Consider the following 22,244-nt stretch of genomic DNA (forward strand, 5'->3'; position numbering starts at 1 on the left):
TTGGGATTCTAAGAAGAACTGGTTATTTACTAGTTCTGTATATCCGAAAAACATGAAGATTTAAATTTGTAAATTCAGATATACAATGTTTTCGTTTAAAAAAAAAACGAAAATCAGCACGAAAACGTGCAAAATCAATTCTGAATGATTTCCGAATCATCCGGTTGTAGACGAAATTCATTCGGAATCGGTTGTTGCACTGGAGTTGGAATTGATTCGGAATTCCACATGATTTCCACATGGAATTTCGAATGAAAATTTCTCGCCGATTCGGAATCCATTCGGATCTGATAACCCACTTAGAAAAAAACGTTCAACGCTGGTCCTTCATTGGTCCAATACGTTGAATCATTGGTCCAATGAAAGTCCAATCAATCGTTCAACGGGAGGCCAACACGGGACCTTCGTTTGCCGATTTTGAAACAGACCGTTGAACCGAATGCCATTTTTTTCGTTCAACAAACCCGGCAGACAGAGGTCCATTGTTGAGCCATTTTTAAAATGAGGAGTTGGAGCCCCGTTGGACTAGTTATACTGCAGAATTTCTGAAGTTTTTCTCACTTATTTGTTTAAACAAACAATACATACCTGCACAATACTTCTACTTCACGTAGAATAACAACAAATTTCCTATCTATGTTAAGGTAACACTTAATTTTCACACTATTTTTGCAAGAGAAAAAACAACAACAAACCGTTCCAGCAAATTGAACGAATCTTTCGTGCAATATATCGTTCAACAAGCGCTCAAAAATCAACAAAATTGAACGGCCTGCTGAGAGGGAATGTATGGGAATAAGTTGTTCGAAACGAACGCCTAAATGAACTTAGTCACTTTTGTGTAAATATACACTGCACCAATTGGTTGTTCACTGTTATTTCGAAAGTTTCAACTTTTGAATACAATGGTATCAAAATCAGAAAAACTTTCAGCTGCAAATATTTCCACTTATTTTAAAAGTTTCTCTGGTAAAATTAATTTTTTTAAGACTTAAAATCAAATTTGGTCATTTTTATAAGCACAATATTATTGTTTGTGTGTACAAAATCTGTTACCTGGTGGATGTATTTGCGGCTCTTCGCTGATGTGCCCTAGCACCTCTGAGCTTTAGCACCTCTGTGCCTTTGGCTAGAGATGTCTTTGTCTAGGGTAGCGACCGTTAACTCACGAGCCAGTAATAAAGAAACACAACCTCTTTGCTTGAATGCTTTTTACTGAATTATGACATAGTCCATGTAAACGTAGAAGTTTTTTCTGAGCTGGTCACGAAGTACATCATCGACCATTCGCGTTTTCAAGACCGAACGGCATTCGGCTGAACTCAATTTTCCCATAATTAATGTAAAGGCAGTTATTTCTATGTCAGTCTATTTCATTTTTATCTGGTGGAAACCACAAGCTAAATCAAGAGTTGAAAAATATTTCTGTCTTTAGCTGATATTTTTGCCATCAGAGAGGATATTGCGCCTCGGTAATATCCGAAGTGTTATATTTGAAAAGTGTAAACTTTGCGTCTACTTAGCGATTCAAATTGAGCTGCTAGACGGAGATGGAAGCTAAATTTGAACTACTTTAAACACTGATGAGTCGAAGGCGAAACGCAAAGCAAACGTTACTTCGGTGGTCAATTATGAACTAAACTTTGTTAGACCTATTAATATAACAATTCAATTCCCCATCAGGACACTGTCCGCTCCAACTGCTGTCTCGAGTGTACGTTGGTCTCGACTCCGCTGCACGAGGTACTGATCTAGCATTGTGGTTGCCGTCCAAATCGGCTATCTCTGCCGTTAACTCGCGTCATGTGAAAGCCTGTTCTAAGCCCGATGTTGTATTTCAACAACATGGGGCTCCGAACCGCACTCAGAGCTGGTGACAGTAACATGTGGATTGCTCAGAGTAGCGTCATGTACAAGGCCTATTCTAAACGCCACCCAAGTACAACGAATCCCAAACAAACATTGACCCCTTACCTGGTGAGAAATGGATTCATGCTACAACTAATAACCAGAAAATTACGAGATTTTTTTTATATTTTGACATTGTTTAATGATGCAAACATTATCACACATACGGTATTTATTGAATCTCTTAACCATGTTTCAGCGAAATCAAACACGTATTTAAGGAAAAAGCACCAATTCTTTCATAAGTTGATACAACTACGTAATGATTCGACAACGTTTATATAATAAAAGAGTGGACTAAACTCCAAGCGTTTCGGCATAGCACTAGCTTATCCATATTGAAAACGTTTTGAAACAATATAGATAGACCGAAATCCGCCATCTTAACTTTTGAAAATTTAAGCATCGTTTTCTGTCATCCACTTACTTTATCCGTTTCATCGAAAATGAATACAATGAGAGCCACATCCTCAAGGTTTTACTTAGAATCCCAGTTAAACAGTCATTGTTTAAAAACGCACAAGTAGTTTTTTCCGATACTGCTAGGTGAGTCTTAAAGAAAAATCCTTTTTTAATCCACCTAGTGGTGTGATGATGCCTTTCTCATATTACAAAACAATAGATAAAAACAATTAAGATAAAAACAATTTTTTAATCAAGATAAAAATAATGTTTTTTTAGCATTGACGCATTAAATGATTAAACACATTTTGCCCTGTAGTTGTGGAACTGGAAGTCGAACCCGGATTAAATTGAACAGCAAAAGAGTGAGAAAATTAAGTGAGTTTTCTTTTAGTATTTTTGAAAACTATTTCCGGTACTTCTGGAACCGGGAACTAGGAATCAGTATACCAGAAGTCGGTTCGTTTAGTAAGTAACTAATCACCCCGATTCTGCAATCCGACGGAATTGTGATACGAACGAATCTACACTTTCGTTCGAGTTCGAATTTTGCATTCTTTATTCCGTTCGACTTGTATGATTCGATCGACTCTCGTTCGAGAACACTTGAAATTTCGAACACTAACCGTCAAAGCTGTCAACAATACTTAAACGTTCCAATTATTTATATTAATAATTTCTTATTAAACGAAACCGTCACACTTGTATAAACAAATTAGAACGATTCTCAGTCGATGTTGAACAGTCGTTCGCACCGCACGCGTATAGCTCTCGGCTCCTGGAAATTTTTTCTGGCTACCTAGAGTTTCATTGATTCAAGTCTTCAGTCTTTTTCAATGCTACCTGAATCACTGACATTTTTTTTAAAGACTAACAATTAGTCAGCCTTTCTCAAGGCTATACAAAGAGTGATATTAGAGTGAATAAGTGATACAAAGAGTGACTAAGAAATAAATCAGCCTTTTTTAAGGTTAGTTAATCAAAGAACTATTTTTCGAACTAATCAGTCTTTATTAAGACTACTACAAAATCAGTCTTTATCAAGACTTTTCCAAACTAGGAGTCTAATTGAAGACTAATTTAGCCTAGTTAATTAAATTTAAAATTTTATTCATTTCAAAAAATGCCTGCATCCAATCGGAAAGGCAACAAGCCTAAGGCTAAAAATAATTCAATACGGAATAAATCACAATCTGTTATTCAACATTTTTCTAATAACATTCATGATCTTATAGAATCTGAATGTAAAAATAAAAGACAACGGACGGATTTCCCATCCGTTCATTCTATGCCGTCTAACAATATTTACGAGATTCTTCCTGAATCCGATTGTAGCGACATAGACATAGCAATCCGGATTGAGCTTTCTACTTTTCTCCCGGAAGTAAAAGTCTCATTTCAAATTGGACGAAGAGGAGAATGTCGAGTCTTGGTTGATGGATTGGAAGATTACGAACGTCTTATTCGATATTTGTCCGAGAAACTTCATAAATTTTATTCATATGATATAAAATCAGACAGACCCTTCAAGGCTGTCTTGAAAGGCTTATCAAATGATCAAAGTACTGATGAAATTAAAAGTGAACTAAAGGAATTGCTTGGTTTTGCCCCTTCCCAAGTAATACTTATGAAAAAAGAGCGAATGGTACTTCTAAACCACGCTCTGAAATTTCCCATGAACTTTACCTAATACACTTCAATCGAAGTGATGTAAACAATTTGAAAACTTTAGAAAAAGTACGTTTCATTTCCCACATTAAAATTCATTGGGAACATTATAAATGGCATAATGGTATTGCAAACTTAACGCAATGTCGTCGTTGCCAAGGCTTCGGCCATGGAACCAAAAATTGTCATATGGATATACGGTGTTTGAATTGTGGTAAATCCCATTCAAAAGACGTTTGTCCAATGAATGAAATCACTGATAAATTTTCATGTTCAAATTGCAATGGAAATCATAAATCCAATTATTTGAAATGTCCTGTCAAGGAAAAAAATTTAAACGCTCGTTCGTTTAGATAACAAGTCAAATCAACGACCGTAAATTTACAGAACATACCTGAAAATAAAAAAACGTTACAAATGTCACGCCTAATTCTTCTAAGGCACTTATTTCTTCGAATTTAAAACAAAAAACAGGTACGCCTTCCAATTCGTCCTCTAATGAAAACAATTTATTGACAGCTAGATCGACCTCGTCATCATCTTCTTCTAATGCCAGTTATGCTAGTATAACAGGTAGAAATCTACCACTTAATTCTTCTAATGTAAATAATCAAAACACAGGACCGCCTTGCAGTTCATCTTCTAACGAAAACAATTTATTAATAGGTAGATCGGCCATATCATCTTCTTCTAATGGCAGTCTACCTACGAATATTTCTTCAATGCCATTCTCTTCTTTAAATGAAGTTGATTTAGGCGATATAACTGAAAATAAAATGATCTACCTACAAGATCAACTTTTTCAAATGATCATCGGAATGAATTCGACTTCATCACTTTTTGAAGCATTTCAAATCGGATGGCAATTTGCAAATAATATTATAATGAATTTAAAATTTAACAGTGATGTTAAATAATTATTTGAATAATTTAAATTGGAATGCTCGATCTTTGAAATCGAGTGAAGATGAATTTTCATAATTTTCTCGAAGTTCACAAAATTCATATTGTCATTGTGACAGAAACTTTTCTTAAACCAAATGTCAAATTGAAAAGTAATCCACATTATGTGGTTCATCGATTTGACAGGTTTACTGGAATGGGTGGTGGAGTTGCCATTTTTGTCCAACGGCAAATTAAACATCGAATTTTACCTTCTTTCAATACTAAAGTTGTTGAAAGCTTGGGAATCGAAGTTGAAACCATTCATGGAATTTATTTCATCGCTGGAGTATATTTGCATTCCAATGCACCGGCTTTAAATTTCTTTAAAGGCGATTTGCAAAAACTCACAAGAGATCGACCGAAATTTTTCGTAATAGGGGACTTAAATGCTAAGCATGTCCAGTGGAATTGTAGGCAAAATAATGGTAAAATACTTCATAATCAACTCTCAGCTGGTTACTTCACAGTTCTTCATCCCAGTAATCCTACTTGTTTATCTTCCGTGAAAAACCCGTCTACAATTGATCTGGCTCTAACGGATCAAAGTCACATTTGTAATGAACCAATTACACATACTGACTTTGACTCAGATCATCTACCTGTAACATTCAGACTTTCCAACGAAGCTATAATTAATCCAATTAGTTCTATATTCAACTATCATAGAGCTAATTGGTTGGATTACAGATCTCACATTGAAAATCGTGTGGATCATGAAACTATTTTAGAAAAATCTGCGGACATCGACACAGCAATTGATAATTTGAATCATTAAATCACAATATCGAAGCTAGAAATCTTTCAGTTCCCAAAGCTCAAACTAAATTAAATTCTCCTGTCATCGATGATAATCTTCAACTGCTCATTCGGTTGAAGAATGTTCGTCGACGACAATATCAACGTTCTCGTGATCCTGCTATGAAAAACATAGTTAAGGATTTACAAAAAAAACATAGATTTACTCTTTTGCGAAATGAAAATTTCGCTAAAGAAGTTGAACAAATTAAACCATAATCTAAACCTTTCTGGAAACTCTCTAAGGTTCTTAAGAAACCTCCGAAACCAATTCCTGCTCTCAAGGAAGTAAATCGAATACTTCTTACGAATGGCGAAAAAGCTCAAAAACTTGCTCAGCAGTTCGAGAGTGTCCACAATTTTAATTTGAACGTTGTGAGTCCTATTGAAAATAAAGTATCTCTGAAATATGATCATATTTCAACCCAAGTGTTATCACACGATGACATTATTGAGACGAATTTTGATGAAATTAAATCAATTATCAGGAAACTTAAAAACATGAAGGCTCCTGGTAATTATGGAATTTTTAATATTCTTATTAAAATCTTTCTAATGTTGCCTTGAGACTCCTGGTTAAAATTTTCAACAAGTGTTTTTCATTAGCTTACTTCCCAAAAAGATGGAAAAACGCTAAAGTAATTCCTATCCTCAAACCTGATAAACCTGATAAACCCAGCAGAAACATCAAGTTATCGATCAATTAGCTCACTTTCTTCTATCCGTAAACTTTTTGAAAAAAAAATTATCTTGTTGAGAATGATGTCTCATATAAATGAGAATTCAATTTTTTTACCAGAGCAGTTTGGATTTCGTCATGAACATTCAACTACTCATCAACTTGTCAGACTAACGAACATGATAAAAGCGAATAAATCTTCTGGGTTATCCACTGGAGTTGCTCTTCTAGACATAGTAAAAGCATTCGACAGTGTTTAGCACAAAGGTTTAATAGCAAAAATGTCTGATTTCCAGTTTACTATTTATTTGATCAAAATGATTCAAAGTTATTTAATTGATCGTACTCTTCAGGTTAGCTATCAGAATTGTAAATCTGAATTGCTACCCGTACGAGCCGGTGTTCCGCAGGGTTTGAGCGTAGCTCCAATCTTGTATAATATTTTCATTTCTGATCTTCCAAATCTACCCGTTGGTTGTCAGAAATCGCTATTCTGTTACGATACAAATCTGTTAGTCACAGGTAGAAATCTAAGAGTGATCTGCTGTCGCCTACAAAGAAGTTTAAATATTTTCAGTGATTATCTGTCAAAATGGAAAATTACACCAAATGCAGCAAAAACGCAATTAATTATCTTTCCTCATAAGCCAAGAGCTTCTTTTCTTAAACCAAACAATAATCACATTCTCAAATTGAATGGCTTGGAATTGACATGGTCTGATCAAGCTAAATACTTAGGTTTAACGTATGACAAAAAACTCACTTTCAAGGATCACATTGAAGGAATCCAGGCAAAGTGTAATAAATATATTAAATGTTTATATCCTCTTATAAACAGAAATTCTAAGCTCTGTCTAAAAAACAAATTGTTAATTTATAAACAAATGCTTTATGCAGTACCAATTTGTTCAAGTTGTTGTTCCACCAGTAAGAAAATGCTTCAAAGGATTCAGAATAAAATTCTGAAAATAATTATGAAGCGTCCTCCCTGGTTTAGTACAAATGAGTTACACAGACTCACAAATATAGAACCATTAGATGTAATGTCACATAATATTACAAGCAAATTCCGACAAAAATCGATGCAATCTTCAATTGAATCGATTCGCTCTCTGTATTAGTTAGTAAGTTAGTATATAAGTTCCTTTTCCCCATTACACAATACAAGTAGGTTTAGAATTTTCCCTACACAAAAATCTCAGAATTGCGGAAGCAAATGATGTCCTCATGGTAATAACCAAATCATATATATAATAGGGCTGCAAAGTCACCGCTTGTGGCTGAACACCCAATTTAAATCTTAATAATTTAATTTTAACTCAAATTCCAATAAATAGTTATTAAAAAAAGATTAGAACGATTCTAAACTGAACATAAGTAATACGTACGCAAGTCGATCGAGTAATGCTCGAAAATTTAACAACTCGAACGAATGATATTTGAGTTCATACCCAACTCGAACGGAATGCAGAACGGAAATTGCACATTCGATCGGAATATTTCGAATCGATCGACGAACAGAATAGGGGTGAATGTAGCCTACACATTAAAACAGAGCAGATCTAGAAGAAACGTTCTTCATCTGGCCGTCATTTTTGAGGGGTACTAGGCTCGGATGTAACATTCCCGACTTACGCTGATCTGGATCTGGACACGAAACCCATGACGGTACGTGTTCAACCCTAGCTTGGCCTCCCTGTTTCATAGACAACCAAGAGATCACGAAGCGACACGAAGCGGCCCGGAGGGGGAATCCAATAACAAGCGGAAAGGTGGCGAATCCGTTAAAGCACAACGTGCATAAGGACATCAAGGACTTGGTGTTGAACATTCGGAGGGCTCTCGGAGCTGCTGTGAAAGAATGGCACAGCGTGACGCAGAGAACGGATGAGGCAGAGAGCGAATTACCTGCCACTAAACACGCTTTTGCAGCAGCTACGCAGCGGCAGTAGCAACGAGCCATGGTCGAAAGAGACGTCGATGATTCTTCGAATGCTCGCTCGGAGAAAAGAGGCAGAGATAAGCCAGGAGATGAGGAAGTCCCGAAGAAACAAAGAAGCGAACGAGAGCGCGCCAACAATCGGAGTAATGATGGATGGCGCACTGTGGATAGCCAGCAGGCGAAGGGAAAGAAGCAAAAGGAGAAGGAAGAAAAGAAAAAGGAAGAAAAGCAGGAAGAAAAAAAGGAAGACAAGAGAAAGGAACACACGAATAAAGAAAATGACCTGCCCCCTAGGCAAAGAAAAAAAGGGTGATGAACTGATCGTCGAGGCAAACGACAAGACGACGTACGCAGCGCTCCTCAGGAAAGTGAGGGAGGTTCTACTACAAACTACAACTGGTTGAATTTTGATGTCGATTGTTTCATATCGGATTCGAATTTTTTTTATTTGCTGGTGTGTCAACTTGACAGGGCTGGGACCTATAGAGATCTATCCCGCCCGTTGAGGTTATATTATGTTCGATTATGTTATTGTCGAACAAGAAATACACAAATTTTCGTCGAGAACCGTGCCTGCACATACGTCTCACCGGAAGTGGATTTGAACATTTCAGTGAAAGAAACTATCAAAATACTGTATGGGATTAATTTCTGGCATTCAGAAGGGATAAATTGTGTAATTTTCTAAGATATTGAAGAATTTTAGATATAAACGATTTTAAACAATGTGGCGAATTTTGCACTACGAAAATTGCACAAAGCTAATAAAATTATCCTAGATTTTCACTACAATGGTGGTTTTAAATACCGATTTGCAAAGAAACAATCTTTCTAGTTCTTTAGATAACATTTGGAGCCATTAGTTTGATTTTGCATAACGTTTTTCAATGTTGTCCATTTTTCGGTGTATTTTGCTCCTATGCAAACGACCAGCAGCTGGATGATCTATCTTTTTTGAAAGGAAACTAGCTCTGCGACGATAATCGGAACTGATATGTGCGACGATAATCGTAACTGATATTCATATTAACTTGACCCAACTGTTTACAAATTGAAAAGGTTATGTTATTTTATATTGTTATTTTAGAGTACGATGTCAAAATCGTATAGAATTTTCAAAATTTTAAAAAAAAGTAGTAGAGTTTGTACGTCATGTTAGTTGGTGGCCATACGAACCGACATCGATTACACCGGTTCTCGGGTTCCGGTGCCGGAAGTACCTACAATAGTGGAACTCACTTCGTTTTCTCGTGGATTGCCTAACCGATCAAAAAACTGTTTCATTCTGTAGTTTATACCAGTCAATGTACAAACAATCTCTGGTTTCTTTCAAGAATCGAAGAGATACATTTTGAATAGAATACCACAGTATTTAAAATGAGAATATAATTGATATGAAAAAGGCATCATTACACCATGGATTGAAACAGGTTTTTAGAAAATTAATCGTTTTCGAATTCTGCCTCTAGTTCGTGAAGGAAGGATGGGGCGTCACATAATTGTTCCGATTTCAAAAATTCTCGACGAGTAGGATGCAGAAGACGATGTTAGATATACCGTAAAACGATGTTTGAAGTTCTTCCAAAATCTTAGCAAGGTTACATAAAGAATATCATGATTTTTATTTTCCGACACCTACAGCTCAGGCACGTTAAAAAATCATTCATATCCTCAAACCTGATACTTTTTTAAAGAACTGACACCATATAGGAACACCGATTATAGTTCACTTGTTAGTGAGGGTAACTACTGAAGTATGTCTGGGGCAAACACCCATTATTTATTCGGTTCAAAGTGTGGTGTTTTGTTTAAGGGAGGCACTCTATGAAACGCGAAAGAAAATGTTCAGTTCTCTGTTTTGGACTTTTGAGTTCTTTTCATCAAAAAACTAGCAAGAAATTTTTTTATACAATTTAGTTGTTTTACAATTTAGTGGGTTATACATTCCTACATTTAATATTTTACAAAATGAGTATAGATTCGTGTCGATAGGTTCAGTATTTTTATTTAATAGTGTGAACGGACTCAAAATGTGATTTAGAGAAAACTCGCTATGAAATTTAGGCGTTTCAAAGGCGTGGCTGGAACTCTGCAGTTATGTTTTCATATAACTCATCTATCGACAGATGCAGTGAAAAATATAATAATTCAAAACAGTTTCATAGAGTGATTCCTTAAGTTCGTGCAGACTTATGCGGTAATGGGCCGATCAATGATGTTGATTATAAAAGAAATCAATCATTCAATACAATTCAATATAAACCATGCTGAAAGGAAATTTTCTTTGAAATCCTTCGTTTTGATCTTATTTGGTATAACTTTTTCTTACTGAATATAACTATACTTTTGACCTATCCAGTCTAGACCAATAATCTTTATGAATTAGAAAAAATCTTGTACTCCTGATTTTCTATATATTCACTGTATCGTATGCTTGCCGCCTGGAAGTGATTTTTCAGTGCCAGCTGATGCTTTCGGTAGCACTTTTGAATCCGGAGTATGCGAGCTTCGTGGTGTCAGTGTTGTATCATCCAAGAACATAGGATTTTTTACTTCCATTTCAGCAGTCTGGAATAAAGAATGCACAAATTAATGTAGGCATTTATGAGTAATGAGTATTTAAAAAATAAACATTTAGTACAGTGAATTGATTAAATGTGATCATGAGAATCACAGGAACAAATATATTTAACCGCCTTCCATATAGAGAGCCTGAATACAAAGTTATTATAAGATCTACTTGTTTTTTCAACAATTTTAAAATGTTTAATTTTACTGCACTTTCTTCCAAAATTTGTTTGTTACGTTTAAATGTTAAAATTTTGTACAAATTATTAGTTTTCATAATCAGCAACCAAATGCAAAAGCATTTGATTCTTTGTGTATGCCTACTTCATGCAACGTGTACCGTGTGAGAGAGTTGGCATGGTGCGTCAGGGTTCGATATGGGGCCGACGTCCTCGGTGCGAACGAAGTGATGATAAATTCAGTCGATGATAAATTCCCATGAATTAAAAACGATTCATTGCGAGTTCAATGATTGCTAGAAGAAACTATATAAAAAGTTTATAATTTGTCTATTTTCAATCGAATAGTAAAGATTTTGTTTGGTTTCTTCGAATTATATGTATGTTATTGTTGTAGAATTTTATCCTTTCCTTATGGAAAGGTAATAGAAGCCTCGGCGACCCATAGTGTTATACACCATTCGACTCAGCTCGAGGGGATCTGAAAATGTATGTGCGTGTATGTTTGTATGTATGTGTGCACCTTCCAACGAATTTTTCTCGCGCCAAATTTTCTCGAGGACGGCTGCACCGATTTCAACAAGCTTAGGCTCGTTTGAAAGCTACTACTAGGCGATTGATCAAGTTCGAAGCTAAAATAGCTACGACCTCTGGTTTTGGATACATAATGGTATAAGTGACGTAACCGACAAAAAGCGTAGTTTTATTTGCGCTCATTTTTCTAAAACATAAATTAACCGATTTCAACAAACTTAGGCTCGTTTGAAAGCTATTATTGGACCATTGATTAACTTCGAAGATCAAGTTACTGTGACTTCTGGTTCCGTAGATATAATGGTATAAGCGACGTAAGCGACAAAAGGCGTTATTCTTTCGCGCTCAATTTTTTCGAATATGGCTTAATCGATTTCGACAAATTTAAGCTCGTTTGAAAGCAACTGTTGAGCCATCGTTCAAGTTTGAAGTTCAAATGGCTGTAACTTCGGGTTCCGGAGATATAGTAGTATAAGTTACGTAACCGACAAAACGGGTTATTTTTACCGCTCAATTTTCTCATAGACTGCAGAACCGATTTTAACAAACTTGGACTATTTTGAATGTCACTATTGATTCAAATCAAATGGCTGTGATTTTTGGCTTCAGAGATATAATGGTATAAGTTACGTAAACAACAACCAACTAAACGCACTTTTTTCTGGTTAATTTTCTCGATACAAAAAATAGGTTTATTTGGTACAACTATTGGTTCATTAAACCGGTTTGAAATTCAAATGGCTGCTAACCGATATCAATAATTTTAGGCTCATTCGACACGTAATCAAGGCACAAGGAACTCAATCGACAAAATATTTTTTTCTCTATCCATATAATCAATTCAGATTGAAATTGTGAACGCTGAAGCATATTTTTTGTAAACTACCCAAATCAATCTGAATAAATTCGTGTCAAAAATAAGCCCAAATTAGTGTCAGAAATCATCTTAATAAAAATGCAAATTATATTTTCATGAGGCTGTGTCGATGAAAAAGAAAGGCATTGTCACACCACTAGTTGGATTTTTTTCTGTTGTAAATAATAAGATGGGTTGTTCTAACAAGTGTTGCAAAAATTGCATTGCCGAAGTTCATCAACATGAAGAAGTTGCTGATGAAACAATGCATGAAGAGTCACAGTGGTAAATGTTATGAAACTCGATAAAATTTACACTTTATTGGTAGAAATGGGGGAAACAAAAATTAAAAACAACACGCTCTTCAAAATTTCAAAATTGTCATGATATATCTGAAATTCTGAAAATAAATAAAATACAGGGTTGTGTACGAGACACTGAATGTTCTAAGATTTTGCAAATTGCCTTTTCAATGTCACCGATCATGATGACATTGAAAATGCAATTTTCAAAATCTCTGATCAACGGATTTAAATTTGAAAAATAGGCAAATAATTCCGTAACACTATCTAGAATTCTAAAGCTAATGTTAGAATTTAAGGAAGTTAGAATTTTCAATTATTAATTTATCATCGTCAAGTGTGTGAAAAGCATTCGAGCGAAGAGATTGTGTTTCGAACATACTGGCTCGTGAGTTTAACGGCTTCTCCCGAGACAATTCTGAGCTGCAGGTAAATAACTTGTTGGTGCTAATCGAAAGGCTGCTGCTAAGTCAATATTTCGGGCGTTTCCCGACTGGAAACCTTACAACGAAGGCCATCCCGTTCACACGTACAGATTTGCAGAGACACACCAACTGCTGTGCGAACGCATAGCAGTGTAGAGTCAAAGAGGTGCCATCGCATAAAGGTGCGAAGATGAAGGGGTACAAAGGCACAGAGGTGCTAATGCAACTCAGTGCTGATACAATAGGTATCAGATTCTGTACGGTGCGGTGGATCGAAAGAGACGACACATATCGTGTGGTGGTGCACAGCAAGCATCACATTTAATCGCCACCAAGAGCTACAGCGCTGTACCTACAAACAGGTACAGGCAGCACATACCAAGTTCAGTGGTGACCACGACGGTAGAGCAACGGAGATAGTAGAAAACGATACTAGAAAACTGCCAATTGGAAATCGTTCGGTGAGCTTCACGTCGTTCTTCACGACAGAGACAGACAAGGTAGACTTAATATAATTTTATTATTTTTAATACCATCGAAATTTTACTAAAGCTTGCTTCATTTAGAATTGGAACAAACTTTTGCTCATATTGTGGCGCTCCTGGTGGACGGATTTGGAAGCTCTTGGCGCCCACGTGTCGGGAATTTTGTCAGCTTCACGTATGATTTTTGACATTCCGAAAATCGACTGTACTTTGTAAACAATCAACATGGAAGCCGAAAGAAGGAAAAAAAATTGTGCACAGTTATTTGGAAAATCCATTGTGGTCTGCATCTAGGCTAGCTAAACAGCTGAAATTGCCCAGAAATACCGTATGGCGCGTTATCAAACGGTATAAGAAAACATTGACGACGAATTGGAAGCCTCAAGCCGATCGTCGGAGTCGAACTGACGACCGGAAATTGCGTGGTACGATTTTGAAGACGATTAAGAGGCATCTTAATCTGTCGGACCGTGATTTGGCCAGAAAATTCGGTGCTGCCCATAGTACCGTGAGGAGACTCGACTCCGGGAAGGAATCAAGTCGTATCGAGCTAGCAAACAGCCAGATCGGACCATGAAACAGAATAGTGTGGTCAAAATTCGTGCTCGGAAACTATATGACCAGGTGCTGACCAAGTTCAACGGGTGTCTTCTGATGGACGATGAAACCTGTGTCAAGGCTGGCTTCGGTCAAATCCCAGGTCAAAAATTTTACTTGGCAACGGCTCGGGGGGATGTTCCAGCTAAATTTAAATTTGTTTTTGCCGACAAATTTGCAAGAAAATTTATGATTTGGCCGGGCGTTTGCAGCTGCGGCAAAAAAACGAAAGTTTTCGTTACAAATAAGACAATGACATCGGAACTATACCAAAAAGAGTGTCTCCAAATCCGTTCATTCGATCCCACGGCCATCCTGTAATGTTTTGGCCAGATTTGGCAAGCTGTCATTACAGCAAAGCCGTTTAAGAATGGTATGCAGAGAAAGGGGTCCAGTTTGTTCCGAAAAACCTTAACCCACTCAACTGCCCCCAGTTCCGCCCTATTGAGAAATACTGGGCAATCATGAAGATGAGACTCAAGGCAAAGGGAAACGTTGTCAAAGACATCAATCAGATGACGACCTGGTGGAATAAGATAGCTAAAACGATGGACGAAGAAGGTGTGCGCCGCCTACTGAGCCGTGTTACAGGAAAAATTCGAGAATTCCTTCAAAACCGTGACGAATAATTTTATCCGTATTTTTTCTTAAAAGTATGAAGAAAACGCTACATTTGTATAAAAAAAGATCTTGAATACAATAATAAATAACTGAAATACAGGCAATTGTCTTTGTTCCAATTCTATTTGAAGCAAGCTTTATTCAGAAGTTTTCATTTTGATATTACTAGTTTAACAAAAATCAGTTAATGTAATGGATGATCTCATGGAAGATCATCCGAATCCGATTCCGCATACTAGCCTAATATTTATTTAATTTAATTTTATGCAAAACACAAAAATTGAGATATCACATTTCTCTGAAGTTATAGAAATCTCAAAAGTTAATAGAGATACAATTCGAGTTGTTGTTAACGATTTGAAACAAGCTAACGAATAAGTAACCTGTGAATTATTCGTTCTTGAATATCGAGTTTTAATTTCCTCGAAGGATCTGGAAATTGACGGTGTTGTACCTTAAGCAAGTTTGACAGTCGTTAACTTACCTAAAAATGGAGTTAGTCGTTTCAAAAACTCTATGCTTGTGGGAGTTAAGATAATCGAGAGCAAGCAATTCTATTAATCATTCTCAGCATCTATTAAGTTCTGTGTTGCCTAGCCAGGTCTACATCGATGAAATTCGTCTTCCTGTTCGGCTTTTCCTTCCGCAGGATATGAATTGCATGGATTTTACAAAAATCGGGCATACAACTACTTATTGTAGTAGTAAGCCTAAATGTATACGATATGAAGGTCCCATAAGAATAATATTTACGATAAAGACATTGAAAAATGTGTTTATTGTAAAAAAAAGAGTCCTCATAATCTCTCAGCATGCGCTGCATATTAGTTGCGCAAAGACAAAATGAAGATTCGTGTAAAAGCACGGTTTTTCAAATCAAGAGTCAGAGGAATCTGACTCTGTTGAAAATAGTGAAGGAACATCGTTTGTAACTCCTCAAGGACCAGTTGAGAGAAAAAAGTCCTCCCCCAAATTACCAAAAAAAGACATATAAAATTTCACAATCCAAATAAAAATCCCGTGTTAGTCATAATCAAAAACTGTGCCTCCTGGTTTGTCAAATTCACAAACTAATTGATGCAGTTATCAGTTATTATCCACCGCAAATAATTCAATCACTGTCCTGCAGTGGAATTGTCGAAGCATCATGCCAAAATTTGATTCATTTAAGGTTTTATTGCATAATAATAAATTTGATGTATTTGCTTTATGCGAAACATGGCTCACATCAAACATTGGTTCAAATTTTAATGATTTCAATTAGTAGTAGGAAATGCATTGTTAATGCAGAAATATTGACTGGATTAATAGAAAAGTAATATTTCAAGGGTCTTAAATTCAATGGAAAAACACCCCCTGCTGGAAGTATATGACACCCTCGTTTGTTTGATACTGGAGACCAAAACATTTCTTGGTCCAACGACTAACAGAAGGCCTTGAAACCCTTGGTGGGTGCTCAGATGCTAAACACGCGAAACAAAATGCTTTCAAGACGTTTTTAAAACGAGGAGGAGGAACTCCTTAGAATTTAAAAAAAATCTTGGTTATGGCAACCAAGTACAAGAACATACTTCGGGTCAATAAATGTAGCTATTGACATTTTGTGGAAGGTTTGTCAAGAGAAACCTCAATGAGCACTCTTTGGAACACGGCCAGACGAATGAAGAATCGTAACGTAGGAAATGAGAGTGAGGAATATTCGAACCGATGGATATTTGACTTTGCTAGGAAAGTTTAGCCTGACGTTGATTTTGGGAATCTACTGCAAATAATGGTCCCATTGATAGCCCCTTTTCAATAATGGAAATTTCTATAGTACTCTTTTCTTGTAACAATAACGCTCCTGGGTTGGATAGAATTAAATTCAACTTGGTAAAGAATCTGTCCAACCTTCGACGGCTCGACACTTGGGTCGAGACGAACAGTTTGTTGTCAGATACTCAGTTTGATTTCCGTAGAAATGAAGGAACGAAAGATTGCCTTGCATTGCTTTCGTCTGACATAAAAATTGCCATCACTAAAAAACAACAAATGTCATTTGTAGTTTTAGACATTCAAGGAGAATTTGACTCAGTTTTCATTGATGTTCTTTCAGAAAGCTCCACTAACATGGACTTCCAGTGATTATAAATAATTATTTGCACAACCTTTTGTCAGAGAAGCACATGTGTTTTTCACATGGCGATTTGGTAAAATCCAGCAATATCTACATGGGTCTCCCGCAAGGCTCATGCCTCAGTCCTCTCCTCTATAGTTTTTACGAACAATAACAGGATCTTGGTGGAGTGTTCATCCGGAAGATCTAATAAAATTGTATCAGACAACGATACTTTCAGTGATGGAATATTGATGAGTTTATCTTGCGCCCGATGGAAATCCCTAAAATATTTTCAAGTAAGTTCAAAGATATTGACTCTGAGAAAATGTTTTGCACGAAAGGATCACGAATTTAAGAGACTACTGGGTATGTTCAACAATAATGCTTCGGTCTCATTTAGGCTTCAGGAACCTTCATCTGTTTACATAGCAGAGCATTATAGCTTGAGTGTAATGGTCACATTATCTCCAAATCATTATTTTCTGTTTACAGATAGGAATTGAAATCAACGCGGGTGGCAAAAATATACCGTTTTTCTTGAGCAAAATAAAACAGTGCCTGAAAGACATATTAAATAATAATTATCAAATCACTATAGTCTGGGTCCTGACTCATTGTTCCATTCCAGGCAATGAAAGAGCCGATATTTTAGCCAAAATGGTGCTATTGAGGGTGATATTTATGAGAGACCGATTGCTTTCAACGAGTACCGTAGCGCATTCCACCAAAGGACACTTGCCAGCTGGCAAGCTTCTTGGGATAATGACGATCTGGGTCGGTGGAGGCACTCAATTATTCCTACAATATCGATAAAGGCATGGTTGAAGGAGCTGGATGTGTGTTTTTCTGCAATATTTACTTAGTCTCCGCGTACTTCTGGTGGTTCCTGAGATCCGTTTATGTTCCGCTCCCAGCCTTTCTGGCTGTACTCAGGAAAATCCTTTGAGCGAGTAAAGTACGCCACCGCACGACATTAATAATCTACAAAACGCTCATTGGACCGGTTGTTCTCTATGGCTACAAAAACTGAGCTTTGTTGGTTTAGGACCAACGCGCCCTTAGTGTTTTCGGAAGAAAAAATCTGCAGACCATCAGGGCTGGGCTATTTCGTGCCTTGAGAGACTGGCGACGAACAGTCGTGAACTGAATTAGATGGAAACGTATGCATACAGGGTCCGGCACTCGAAGTGTAACCAATTAAAAAGGCCATAAATTCAGTTTGGAAAATTACTTTTACTTAATTCAAAGTACAAAATGTGTAAAAATAATACAAAATTCAGAATCAATTCACTTTTGCTCGATATGACCACCTTTTGCCTTGACTTGATGACTTGAGAGAGCGAAGGAGTTGCTTCGTTTGGCCGAAAGCGGTCAATTTCCGAACATTGTATTTTCTGACGAGAAAATTTTTCCAATTGAGCAATTCGTAAACTCTCAAAACGATAGGATTTACTTGACCGACCGTTCATACGAGAATTTGAGTCATCGATTGGCCACCAGGAGGCAGCACCCGCAACAGATAATGGTTTGGGCCGCTGTAACCGCAGATGGGCGCTCTCCAATCGTTTTCATCGAGCCTGACGTCAAGGTAAATGCGACATATTATCGGGAAAGTATTCTGGAGGTTGCTTTGAAGCCGTGGGCAGACAAACATTTCGGTGGCAGACCATGGACGTTTCAGCAGGACTCGGCACCGTCTCACAAAGCTCGAGTGAACCAAGAATGGCTGAAAAACAACGTTCCGAACTTCATCACGTCCACACAATGGCTCTCGAATTCACCAGATGCGAATCCAATGGATTATTCTCTTTGGGCCATTTTGTAGAGCAAAGTCCGAACTAAAAGATACACCAGTCTCGAGGCGCTGAAAAAAGTTATTGTCCGCGAGTGGTCCAAAATACCTGCAAGTCACATTCGGCCAAACGAAGCAACTCCTTCGCTCTTTCAGGGGCTGTCCATAAAAGACGTCACGCCGCAAGGGGGAGGGGGGTGTTTCATAAAACGTGACCTTTTGTGACAGGGGGGAGTGGGGGAGGATTTCGGAATGTGACGTCCAATATTTTCAATGAGCGCATTTTTGAAATACCTAATTATATTACTGCTTTTCCCTATTTCCTGAAAAAATCTCCACAATAAACGTTTACATTCTATAGGATAACGTGTATTTGTAGATATAAAAGCTTTTTCTTGTAAATTCGGAAATAAGTGATGCAGGAAATCATTTCTGTTGTGATCAGCAAAAGTGCACGGAGGAGCGAGTAAATTAGCGAAATTTATAAATTTTGCCTAATATGAGTAAAAAAGAAAAAGATGCCTTCAAACAGTTTAACTTAAGATGTGCACTGACCATTTTTTCAGTAATTTGATTTTCTAGCAATGATAATAGTATATCATATGAATTTCTCTTATCTGATTCTGATGCAGTTTATTCAATTATACTTAATTTGAAAAAGGGCGGGAGATCAACGATTTCAGACGTAGAACATGTCATGTCTTATCTTGATCATATGTGATTTTACTCCACCAACATAAAAGCTTATCGAATCATCCAATGATTGAACTTTCACTGATCAACTAATAATGAAAAGATTCTCCGGCAGTGATCTCGTTTTGATGAGGTTTTGGTCTTTATTTTCTCAGCCCTGTAAGCTACACTACGGAAATATTATTCTTTGTCGGGAATGGTGCGGTTACCAGTGGAATGGATTCGGATATTAAGCGACTAAGTGAAAAGAAACACACGCGTTAACTGTAACGAATTTATTTAGGAACGTTTATAGAACACGAGACCGAACTGCACCAGGAAGAAACGGGATTGTTAATAATGTCTTCTTCTCTGCTTTATCCATTTACGGGACACGGTTGCCAGATAGAGGCAATATTGCGAAGAACAGTGGTGTGTCAATGTAGCTAGGTGGTCGTTGATTTTCTCCACACTCCTCCTCAAAGAACAGCAGGTACATTGAGACTTCTTAGCCCCAGCAATTCATTAAACTGTCGATGCTTTACTGCTCCAAGAGGCTTCGTCATACAATCCGCAACCATTTGGTCTGTTGGACAGTAACGCAGTTGAATCACTCTCTTCTCACACAAATCTTTTACGTAGTTCTCCTTGGTATCGATGTGCTTCGAACGCCGGCTTACACGTTCTGTCTTCACAAACGAGAGACAGCCTTGATTGTCTTCGTTTATAACTGTAGGGCTCTTCTGCTCCTCGTCAAAATCCTGAAGAAGCTGCCTCAACCATACGGTCTGTTGACAGGCTTCACTGAGCGCCACGTATTCCGCCTCCATCGTCGAAAGCGTGACAGAAGTCTGTCGACGGCTAGCCCAAGAGATGACACCTCCTGCAAACATGAACACATGACCGGATGTCGACTTGCGACTATCAACATCACCAGCCCAATCGGAGTCCGAATATCCGACAAGAGCTTGATCTGGATCTCCTCCTAGTCGTAGACTATACTCAGCAGTATCCTTAAGATATCGAAGAATACGTTTCGCAGCGGTCCAATCTGCCTCACCCGGAGTGCTGAACTTGCGTCCGAGAATTGCAGTACAGGCCGCTATATCTGGCCTAGCATTTACAGCAAGATATAACAAACCACCTACAAGACTACGATACTTTGTTTGGTCATCAAAGGGTTTGCTTATATCCACTATCTTCAAGTACCCTGGTTCCATGGGTGACTTCGCCGTTTTAGCTTGCTCCATACCAAATTTTGCTATCAGCTTGTTGATGTAACTCTTCAAACGAACGTTATAGATTCCGTCTTTTTGTTGAATCTCCATTCCGAGAAAGTGTCGAACTTCACCAAGGTTAGTTAGCTCAAACACCTTACTCAGAGAATCTAAAACACTACTGATTTCTTGTTTATCCGTTGATCCAAGCAATATGTCATCAACATACACGAGCAAAAACACTTTGATCGAGCCAACCGTTTTGCGGTACAAACACGGATCAGCACCCGACGATTTGAAACCCAGCTTCGTAAGAACCTCGTTCAATCTTCTGTACCAGCATCTCGCCGATTGTTTTAACCCATATATACTGCGCTTGAGACAACAAACAAACTCCTGCTTGCCAGGTACTGCGTATCCAGGTGGCTGCCGCATTAAAATTTCATCATCGAGTAATCCATGAAGGTATGCCGTCTTCACGTCAAGATGTTTGACAAACATGTTTTGCTTCGAAGCTACTGCAAAGAACGTTCGAAGTGTAGCTTGACAAGTTACGGGTGCAAATACTTGGTCATAATCGACTCCAAACTGCTGCGTATATCCCTGAGCAACAATTCTGGCTTTGAACTTTACAACTTCATCCTTTTCATTCCGCTTTATCTTGTAAACCCATCTCGATCCAATAACCTTGCGCCCCTGTGGTAATGGAATCAACTCCCAGGTTCCATTTTGGTGATGAGAGGCTATTTCGTTTTGCATCGCCTTTTGCCATTCCGGGTTCTTTACTGCTTCACGAAAATCTGATGGTTCCTCTACTGCACATGTCGCAATCCCAACGGCATAATCCATGACGTAGTCATCTAAACGTTTCGGTGTTACTCCTCGATTTGGTCGAATCGATCGACGATTATTGCCAGCAACATCATTGTCGTTAGTAGGAGCATCATGGTATTCATCATCAGTAGACTCCGAGTGACTATCATTCTCCTCTTTGAAGGAAACAGGATCATTGGAAACCGGTATTGATATTGGATACTCCACTGAACTTGTACCATTCCCAAGCTCGATGAATCTGGCATCACGGCTCACTGTTATCAGATCAGTTTCACGGTCTACAAAGCGATACCCTTTGTGTTCCATCGAGTATCCGACAAAGGTTAGTTTCTTCGCCTTTCCCTCCATTTTTCCACGCTTCAACTGTGGTAAATGCACGAACGCTTCACTCCCGAAAACTTTCAGGTGTCCCAGTTCCGGCGTACGTCCCCACCATAACTCATAAGGTGTTTTCTGAATGGATCTTGACGGTAATCGGTTCTGCAAGTACGTTGCGGTAAGCGAGGCTTCTCCCCAGAATCGCTTCTCGAGGCCTGAGTCAAGCAGCATACAGGTTGCCATCTCGGTGAGAGATCTGTTCTTTCGCTCCGCTACACCATTCTGCTGTGGCGAATATGGGGTTGTAAACTGTGGTTTTATGCCTTCTACACGATAAAATTTTCGCAACTCTTTATTGTCGAACTCGCCACCGCCGTCGGAGCGAATCACTTTCGGCTTCTTGCCGT

General features: G+C 37.8%; 1 protein-coding gene across 3 annotated transcripts in view; it reads right to left on the minus strand.

Moving 5' to 3' along the window:
- Positions 1-2,016: 2,016 nt before the first annotated feature.
- The window catches only part of LOC131432889 (protein cab-1), a 74,855-nt gene continuing 54,627 nt past the window's right edge, over positions 2,017-22,244 (minus strand). For all 3 annotated transcript variants that reach the window (XM_058599461.1, XM_058599462.1, XM_058599463.1), the window contains exon 6: positions 2,017-10,907. In XM_058599461.1, coding sequence (XP_058455444.1) covers positions 10,758-10,907 — 150 coding nt within the window. In that variant the 3' untranslated portion in view covers positions 2,017-10,757. The remainder of the gene's footprint in view (positions 10,908-22,244) is intronic.

The sequence above is a fragment of the Malaya genurostris genome, chromosome 2, assembly GCF_030247185.1.
Source record: "Malaya genurostris strain Urasoe2022 chromosome 2, Malgen_1.1, whole genome shotgun sequence".
NCBI classification, from domain to species: Eukaryota; Metazoa; Arthropoda; class Insecta; order Diptera; family Culicidae; genus Malaya; species Malaya genurostris.